General features: G+C 42.6%; 1 protein-coding gene across 1 annotated transcript; it reads right to left on the bottom strand.

The window, feature by feature from the left end:
• Window positions 1–4,325: 4,325 nt before the first annotated feature.
• Window positions 4,326–9,033, bottom strand: shhb (sonic hedgehog signaling molecule b; the record flags this gene model as incomplete). Its single annotated transcript, XM_084056834.1, has 3 exons — window positions 4,326–5,504; window positions 6,440–6,701; window positions 8,686–9,033. 3 exons carry the CDS (start codon window positions 9,031–9,033, stop codon window positions 4,816–4,818), a joined length of 1,299 nt encoding a protein of 432 aa, XP_083912960.1. The 3' UTR covers window positions 4,326–4,815.
• Between the last annotated feature and the right edge of the window lie 1,063 nt (window positions 9,034–10,096).

The raw sequence follows: 10,096 nt of genomic DNA, 5'->3' as shown, positions 1-10,096 counted from the left end.
AGTTTGCAGCTGTCCTCTGTAAGCAAGCAGTCAGTTCAGAGAAAAAGGCACTATTAAAGACGAAGTTCCACATTTTGAGTCATGTCCATCTGGTATCATTGTGCATATAGGTGTCAGTGTCCTAATAAAACAGTGTCCGTGGCCATGGAATATCAAGTGTAGATGGCAGATGAGAGTACATTTACTGGTCAAGCAGATAAATGTCAATCGAACAGTCACAGAAACAGTTGACAGACATTATAGTGGCATAAGTGAATTGAATGTTTTCACATGGAGATGACCACACTTGGGCTGAAAATTGTGAGAGGTGTACTTGGAGCATAACATGCTGGTCCTACGCCTCATCTTTGTTTTTGTTTTGTTTAGTTTTTTTAGATTCAACCACAGTGGCAAGTATTTATTTACTGATGGTTATCTCTCCTGTCCTTGGAGGAGGTTCGTATGTGGACAGGGGCCATTGCTCAGAGGCACTGAAAGGAAACAGTGTGTGTGCTGAGAGGGGGGTAAAATAATGGATATCGAGGGGAAGAAAGAAGAGAAGGAGAGAGGAAGGGCAGACATGGGGTAAAGGGGTACAAAGCAAATAACTGGGGAGAGGAGGCACAGGGTATACTGTATTGGAGATGGAAGTATAGAACGAGGGAAAAGAGCCAAACAGATAGAGAACAGAAAGAAGAGAAAGGTCAGGGAAGGAAGGAAAGAAGGACAGAAGGAAAAGAAAGAAAGAAGGAAAGAAAGAAAAGCAAGCCTGGCAGGGGTATATAGGGGAGGATGGAGGATGCTGGGACCCACTCCGGCCTGTCTGTTGTTCTGAGTCAATTGAAGGGCTTTTTCCATCAACTGCCAAGCATCCTGTAGTGAGAAACCTGCTGACGGCGCTAAGATCCACCCAGTCGGGTCAAAGTGGCCTCTGCGTGCGTTCCTGCCTTCAGTGTCTGGAGCTGTTAAGGACTGACACCAAGGTTGACGTCTGATACGATCAGGGAGCAATCTACTGTGAAAACACAGCTCTTTAACCCCCAAAGCTACAACCGGCTCTTGTTGCAATGCACGACGGACAACAGGGATTGGATGGGGAAATGAAGTCAAAACGTATCAAAATAAACAAATTCTGCTTGGTCTACCACGCATACAGGCCTACATTATGGCGAGATTTGCTGTTGGGAAAGCAGCTATTCAGCTACCTCACTTCTCACAGGAATAAAAAAGTCTTGGTTATTGGCTAATGGCCAACAAACTGTACAAAAAGAATAAAGAAATGAATGCACCAAAGATGCAGTTTGTCGTGTTTCTGCAAAGGTTATAAGGCTGTTGAAAAGCAACAATTCTCAAATTAAACCTTTTGTGCTGCGCTTTTCAGTTTGTGTTAGGGTTAGGGTTAGATAGGCCTACATATTTCACTTCAGATCTGCTTTCTTTAGGTAGGCTATAACACTGCATACATAGAAAGACAGTAGGCTACTGAACTTGCTATATATGAGGTGTACAACTGTGTAATATCTGCTGCATCCATATAGGCCTCAGTTTTGGTGATGTTTTCCTCAATTTAGTAAATGGCACCACCTTCTGGTTATTCTGGCACTTTAACATTAACTGTTGGCTGTTCTGGCATTTTAACTTTAACTGCTGGTTGTATTAGTGCCTCAGATATCTATACCCTATATACGTATACTGTAAATCAAATATTATTCGATCACGCACAATGGTCTTGAAAGACCAAAATGTCACGTGCCATAGAAACCATAATCACCATAATAACCATTTGGTAGAAATCTAGCTGTCATTCTAGGAGTGTCTCGATGGCTCACCTGGTAGAGGCTGAGGGCATACCATAGAGGGTGGATTCACACCAGGGACTCGGATCCAGACCCCGATCCACTTGGGAAAGGTGGTCTGGAGTAGGCCTACGCATCAACCCAAGTGTACCAAAACACAGAAGCATACAGCTATTTGACGCCCCCCCCCCCCCCCCCCCGGCCCCTACTACTATACGTCCCTCCCTCCCAAGTGTACTTGGTTCCAGAAAAACAGCACTCACTATATAGACAGACAGACAGACAGACAGACAGACAGACAGACAGACAGACAGATTAATTGATTGCAAGACACGACGATTACAAATATATTTCAAAATGTGTGCTTATTAACCTTAAACGTAACTCATCTCTGGGTGTAATCAGCTCCTATATCACGTTCTTTTTTGGGGGTAAATATTCAAATTTAAGCAAGGCCTGCTCAATATGCTACTGGTATGCCTGGAAGATTGGCCTTCAGGCAATTTGAATGAGTCTCAGCTAAATCTCAAAAAACTATATATAAATGCTGTGGCCTTTTCGACCACTAGAGGCTCTACTTGCACCACAATTTGAACAGCCAGGAGTGCAGAATGTGTTTTACCATGATGCATTTTGAGTCTAAACCAGTGGTTTTCGTCTGCTTTTGCTTGGGATCAAATCGATTTTCATGCCATGACCCATTATGTTCTAAATAACACAATCTACTGTGCGTTGTTCATAGACTGTGATCCTGCGAGAGCCTCCTTCAACCAACTTTTGGGTTCCCACTTGCCCTTCAAAAGGCACCTGTCTAAATTAACATTTGTACAGAGTACTATATTTCGTGTATGAACTGTGTATGAAAATTTGCATTTAAAGGGGGCAGCATAAGGCTATTTTGTGAAGTTTGCTTTGAACTCTGTCACCAATACTATACACAGTAAGTGTAAGTGTACAAATGGATTTTAATGTGCATTTGTGCATGTGTCAAAACCAGACGAATTTCCCACCTTGATAACAAGTTGGTTGTGGGAAGCAGCCTTGCATTGGAAACGTTCCCTTAATAACCTGGCCACTGCCCATACCATACCTAAGACAAACGTAATGCTGAAAATAGTAGCACACTCCACAAATCAAGCAGAATACTCACAGATTACATTCTTTGCATTTTAATTTATTGATGGCACACATTTTGTGAGATACTGGTGTTTGCCAGTCATATCTTCATCAGAGCACGTCACAATGTGAGTCTACTATGCCATCTTGGTGGGATGTGCTACCTTTTATGTGAGTACTTTGAATGTGATGATTTTGGCAATACACTCTTTGTTGAGGTTTTCTCTCTCTCTCTGAAAGGCACTCTATTCCTCTCTCGGGATGGAATGGTGACACCGGGCACTTGAGCAAGAGCACTGGGATAAGGTTGTTACATGGCAATTCAGAGGCTATAGGCCAGGAGTTTTCAACATTTCATGTGAAAAACTCCCACATTGACTATGATTGGACCATACATCCCCATTTCTATATCTTTAATCTTTTTTATAGTCCAAGTGCAGATGGCCAGTGTGTGTGTGTGTGTGTGTGTGTGTGTGTGTGTGTGTGTGTGTGTGTGTGTGTGTGTGTGTGTGTGTGTGTGTGTGTGTGTGTGTGTGTGTGTAGGTTTATGTACCATGTGTGTGTGTGTGTGTGTGTGTGTGTGTGTGTATGTATGTACTGTATGTATTTGTAACTACTGCATGTATTGTGTGTGTGTGTGTGTGTGTGTGTGTGTGTGTGTGTGTGTGTGTGTGTGTGTGTGTGTGTGTGTGTGTGTGTGTGTGTGTGTGTGTGTGTGTGTGTGTGCGTGCGTGCGTGCGTGCGTGCGTGCGTGTGTGTGTGTGTGTGTGTGTTTCTTAAAATATTGTTACATTGCTAATTTTTTGTTTCTGTCAACTCTTACCTGTATCTGTGTTTCATGCCTACTGCGGTGCTGATATGACAGCTGAATTTCCCTCTGAATCAATAACAATTGATCCGTCTATCTTTATATCATCTGTCTGTCTGTCTGTCTGTCATAATTAACTGTCATAATTCTACATGAGAACTAGATTCATAGTAGTGACACTGAAACATTGTTCGTATAGTCATAAATGTTTTTGTATTATACTACAGTAAGTGAACAGAATTATAGTTAAATTAAACTACTCCTCATTTGGCTGCATTGGGACCCCCTCAAACCCCCTCAAGGCCCCCTGGGGGTCTCCAGGCCATCCCTTTGAAAACCACTGCTATAGGCTATGAAGTACCACGTTCAAACTGCTCTGACAACAAAGTATGACAGTTGCTACAATACTTCCATACAACCAACGTTGCTTGTCAGTGTAATCCAATGACGCGAGAAACGCTACAACGTTTTATATGCCTCGAGACAGTATTATAAAGCATTTAGGGAGAATTGAAAAGTGGGCTCTATGCCTGGTACAGTAGCTCTCATACCAAAATGACACAATGACTGCTAAATATTTCCTAAGACCACTTAGTAGATTGAGGGCGAGTTTCAATGTATAAAAAATATAATTTATTGACATTATACTCTATATCCATCCATGAAAATATAAGGCCCTAACAATCAGTTATAACTATCACATTTGCTCTGCATTCATTCAGTAGACATGAATCATTCACAGGGTTTTTAGTCGCTTTAGCGCTCAAAAATATTACATCTTTTATATACCACCAGGCCACTATAAAATGAACACGTTCTGCCTTTCTGTAAAGCATACAGAAGATAATAAATAAAGAAATATAAATTTATGACAATTTATGATATACAAGCTATACTGTATCTTATAGGCTATTCGTCGTCAATACAATGTCCATTGGAGAATGAGGGCTTCAGTGTCTGAAAATGAAAACAACATTTTAAACGGCTTCTTTCCTGGCCAGACCCAGTCCCAGACACACATTTTCTGAGTTTTAACCCTATCGTGACCATAGCAAAGTTCAATATCAGACTTTCTCCTTTCTCGGACAGATAGATGAATAGTTCCTGAATCTGGACTCAACTTTGTGACATCCCAAGCGGATGGAAGGACCCGCTGTCCAAAAGCCAGGTTCCCATCCCATAAAGAAGGTCGGAGTACCAGTGCAGCCCATCTCCCTGATGCTCACCCCCGAAATCCCTCACAGTCCCCAGCAGCGATGTGAATGTGCGTCCCAGACGCACCGGGGCGAAGGCCCAGTGTGCTAAAGCGTGGTTCTCCACCACTGCGTAACAAGACGCCAATACCCGGTCCACAATGACAGTTCCGTGCGCCGTGACTGGAGCGTAAGAGCCTTCATGTTCCTCCACGTAAATCCGTCTCACAGTAACGGCCATCAAGCGGTCCATGCCGGCATCGTGGTCCAGAACCAGGACCTTCTGTCCTGGCGTCACGTTACTGGCAAACACGGCTCTTGTGTCCTCCCCGTCGGTGCCGTTGTCACTTGTGATGAAAACAAGGTGAGCGGCTGTCAGGGTCAGTTTTCTACGCGGCTCGTCGGTTTCCAACACGTAAAACTCTCGCCTGGTTCCGACGTCACGGTCCATGAACAATATAAAGTCGCTGGAGATGATGTTTCCTCTCCGGTCGGCAGCCAGGACCTTGTCCCCCAGCTGGAGGTCCTTCATGGGTTTGGTCCTGCCGTCTGCGAGGATCACCAATGACGAACCGGGGAAACAACCTCCCGATTTGGCCGCCACTGAGTTCTCTGTAAGGACGGCCAAAAATGACCCAGAAAACCACAATAACAATGAAAGAAGTGTTTTTATGTCAAGGGGAAATAAATTGTATGAAGACTATTTTGAGGGTAGTACAAAACATTGGTGGTGTATAATGGCGTTGTATCCTCCAAAGTAGCCTGCAATCAAGATTTCATAGATCAAAAAGTTAGGCCTCATATTTTACTATAGTCCCACCTACCTACTGTACTCTATTATCCTATCATTAGGTTATTATTAGTGTTATTATTTTGTTATTTTGACATAGGCTCTATCATCATCAGCAGCAGCACCATCACCACTACTACTACTCTCATCATCTCCTTTATCATCAGTAGAGTAGATGGCCTCTAGTAGTAGCCTCCAGTGGTGGAAAAAGTACTGAAATTATTTACTTGAGAGTATCAATACCACAATCAAGAAATACTCAGTTACCAGTAAAAGTCCGTTTTTTAAAATTTACTTGAGTAAAAGCACACAAGTATTGGCACCAAAATATACTTACCAAAAGTAAAAGTACTCATTATGCAGAATGTCAATATGTATACAAATCTTTTGAAAATAGCCGATCTACAAACTTGTAGATCGGCTATTTTCAAATAGTCGAAGTATATATTAGGGTAAAGTGGTTAATACATGTTTTGAAATAATAATCAAAATCTACAGTAACTAAGGATTTCAAGTTTTTGTTGTGGATTAAAAGTACAATATTTGTCTCTGATATGTAGTGGAGTAGAAGTAAAAGTATTGAAAATTGGAAATACTCCAGTAAAGTAAAAAAAATACCTCAAACTTGTACTTAAGTACAGTACTTGAGTACATGTACTAAGTTACTTTCCACCACTGGTAGCCTCCATAGCTACAGTATAGCCTAATCAGCTGACCTAGAGGCCATTTCGGTACGGCGCCATAGGACAATAATGACCTGCTTTCACGGAGCAGTGGATGTGGGCTTTGGACTCGTAGTACACCCAGTCGAACCCCGCCTCCACGGCGAGCCTCGACAGCATGCCGTATTTGGTCTTGTCCCGGTCTGAGGTGGTGATGTCCACCGCCCTGCCCTCGTAGTGGAGGGACTCCTCCGAGTGGTGACCGTCTTCGTCCCAGCCCTCCGTGACCCGGAGCTTGACCCCCGGCCAATGGTTCATGACTGAAATGGCCAAAGAGTTCAGTTTCTCCTTGCACCGCTGAAAGAGGGGGGAGAGACACGTCACATTCAGACAACCCCTATAGACTGATTATCACCATATATAGGGCTATATAATGGGTCTGATTCATCCTCTGATTTAAAATAGTTTATTCAAATAAGTTATCAACCGGAGTTCATGTTTTGATTGTTTAATTCGATTCAGTCCCTTTGTGAATATCCAAAGAAACGTGTTAGGCCTACAAAACTAGTTTGTTCTTAACTATAACTCCTCTGTTCTAATTTAAAAGTTAAATTCGTAAGCTTACAGGTAACCTTGCAGGTTTCATGTCATACAGATGGTTAATAATTTTTTTCCCCAAAACTCAATGTCAAAATTGGTAACATGAAAAGGTAACCGGAACGCTCGGTCCAGCAACCAGTTAGACCCTTTTTTTTCCTGCGAAACGCTCGGTACAAGCGGCCCGCTTGATGATAACAGTCGGTATCAGCAAGGCGAAACAGTTCAAACAACGGAGGCGTGCCGTCTGAAGCAGACTTGAGCCACGAGAGGCAAGTCCGCTTCAGACGACTCAGCGCCGGTCGACTTACATCCCCATAGGAACAGAATCGTAAATCATCGTGTCCTAATTAGCTCTATATTCTGATAGTTATCATTAATTAATATAGAGTGTCTGTTCAGTAACAGGGTCTCCCTGTCTCTTCAGCTCTTTAGTAAACAGAAAGTTCATTTTCAGGACGGTATACCAATCATCCAATCAGGAGAGATGACTCATAAAGGGTAAACAAGTGAAATTGGAACTAGAACACAATCAAATTGAAGCTGATAAGTGGGACTCTTTCCTGATTGGACGAAATTGGCAACCCACCTGAAAATGAATTTTCTGTTTACTAAAGAGCTGGAGGGATGGGAGACCCCTGTTAACTGATCAAACACTTCAGTGATTACTTTTTAACTAAAAAACATCTTGTTTTCACCTAAAAAAAATCACTATTTCATTGATAAGCATTATTATCATTTTTAATAATAATAAAAACTCGATTATTATGAATAATATTAATAATAAAAATAATGTATTAATTTGTATTTTATGAAGATTACCCCTATCAAATTCAGTCGCATAGACCTATGGCCTATGTGAAAAGTTACAGTAGGAAATGTAGGCCATAAAATAAAAAGCAAAAAGCAACTCTCTAAATATGCTAAAACAGGTATAGATAATTTGTGAACATGTAACTAATAGAGGCTAAAATACTTGTTAAACTAAGTTGAGTCGATCTGATCAAGATTAAAAACGATGTTGTTAGGCTACAGAAAACTGATATTTGCCCTATAACCTCTCTCAATTTCCTCTCTCACATAATAGCATGGAGCAACACAATGGACTGAACTTCAGAATAGGCGATGTGACGGTCACTCGACTTTGATCGGAGCAGCAGATGCGTGTAAAATGGGATCAATAGACATAGATAGGAGTGCATGCATGACTTGAGATCGAGGGCACCGCAGCAGGGACAGACTCTTGTGCGTCTTGCGCGCATATAAATCTTCAGCGTTAATTTGCCTATATGTGTAAACTTCCAGAGAAACGTAATTATATTTGTAGTAATCTTGACAACACAAACCTTCACTTGTGAGGGTGTACACCGCGCACTACGCGCGTAAAGAAAGCTGTAGACGAGGACGCGCACATATATGACAAAGTTATCACCCGGCTATCCAATAGAAAGCGAGCCTTAAGAAGCGAGCCTTAAGAAGCGGCATGCGCCCCCCATACAGCCATCGATCTGTTAATGAACGTCTCAATTTATCATGCTCTGGTTGAGCCAACTGGAGATGCAGGAGCCCCGCATCCTCACGGTTCACTGGCATAAGAAAGAGACCCATCCACTGCTTTATGTCGCTTCCAATCCAACTGTCATTCATCACTTCTCTACACTCAAATCACCACCAAAAACCAAAATAAATAACACAATCATTAGGTTTAAACCCTAATAGTCTGAAGTAACCGACTTGCACTTACTTGTGTCATGAGTCTGTCCGCGTTCGTGTTCTCCTCGTCTTTGAAGATAATGTCGGGGTTATAGTTGGGTGCCAGGTCCTTGAATCTCTCCGAGGTCCTGGTGATCTTGCCCTCGTACTTGCCGCTGGCGCCCAGCGTCTTCTCCGCCACGTTGGGGATGAACTGCTTGAGCGCCAGCGGGGTGAGCTTCTTGGGGTGCCGCCGCTTCCCTCCGAAGCCCCTGCCCGGCCCGCAGGCAGAGCCCAGGGATGCGAGGAGCAGACAGACTGTGCAACACAGCGCGACTCTCCTCAGCATCACCACCACCACCACCGCACTGCTGCTGCTGCTGCTGCCCGTCCGACCCATTCTATACGGATGATATCGTTGCGTTGCAGGTCCTCCTGTTGCAGGTGTTTCTATCTCCCGGTGTTCCCTTTGCCAGGGTTCCTCTGATCGGCTCTTCTTTGATCGATTGATTGATTGATTTTTTTTCTTTTTTTAAGAACTCGATTAGGGTCCTACGGTGCGACCGCGGTGGTTGCCATAACGAAGTCAGTCTATCTCTCTCTCTCTCTCTCTCTCTCTCTCTCTCTTTCTCTCTCTCTCTCTCTCCCCCCCCCCCCTCTCTCAATCGCCCTAAGCGCATGTCTGGGCAATAACCTAGGCTATTTGCCTCAGTACACACGCATCTGTAGCCTACCCTATCCCTATGCATAGGTTATCCATGATGTGTGTCTGACAGACAGACAGAAGGACTGAATGATTGGTATGCATGGGCTATAGCTCAAAAGGGTTCATACAAGGTCAGAACTTCCAGATAGCTCACATTTTTGGCTAAATAAAATGAAATAAATAGGCCTTAATAAACACATGGTAGACAAACAGTTTTGTTTTTTTAAACAAAATACTGGTAATTTTACTTAAATTCTGGTAATACTGTTCAGGTCATCATGAGCCAGATTTGAATATGATCTCAACTATTAGGTATCTGATACTGTCTCTTTCACAAGAGAACTGTCAGTAAATTGCAAAGTAATTTGCAATTTAGTTCAGCACATTGAGAATAAATCAAAACAAAGGCAAATCACAGGAACAGTCAAAGATGTTTTCAAAAGCCAATTGTCAGCTGAAGTTGGACTCTGCCTGCTGACATTTGCTTTGGGTCGGTTTGCATTGGTTCCTGAGAAATGGTACCAACGTGAAGAAAAGCTCACCTGTACGCCACATTGCAGAGGCTGACCCTTCAAAGTAAACATGCACACTCAAGATAGGATTTGAAAAAAATATAAAAATCTCGCTCTCCTGTTTTATTTTCACATGACCAAATTATCATTATATATTTGTCACTGTTGTATTTTTCTTTTCAGAGGAAATAACATGTATTGGATAGATTTTTGCATTACTGTGTAAACATAATGCTATGTTTCTG

The sequence above is a fragment of the Gymnoscopelus microlampas genome (genome assembly GCF_963454915.1).
Source record: "Gymnoscopelus microlampas genome assembly, chromosome: 5".
Taxonomy (NCBI): Eukaryota; Metazoa; Chordata; class Actinopteri; order Myctophiformes; family Myctophidae; genus Gymnoscopelus; species Gymnoscopelus microlampas.
Note: the sequence above shows the minus strand (reverse complement) of the source record. Positions and strands in the feature narration are given on the sequence as shown.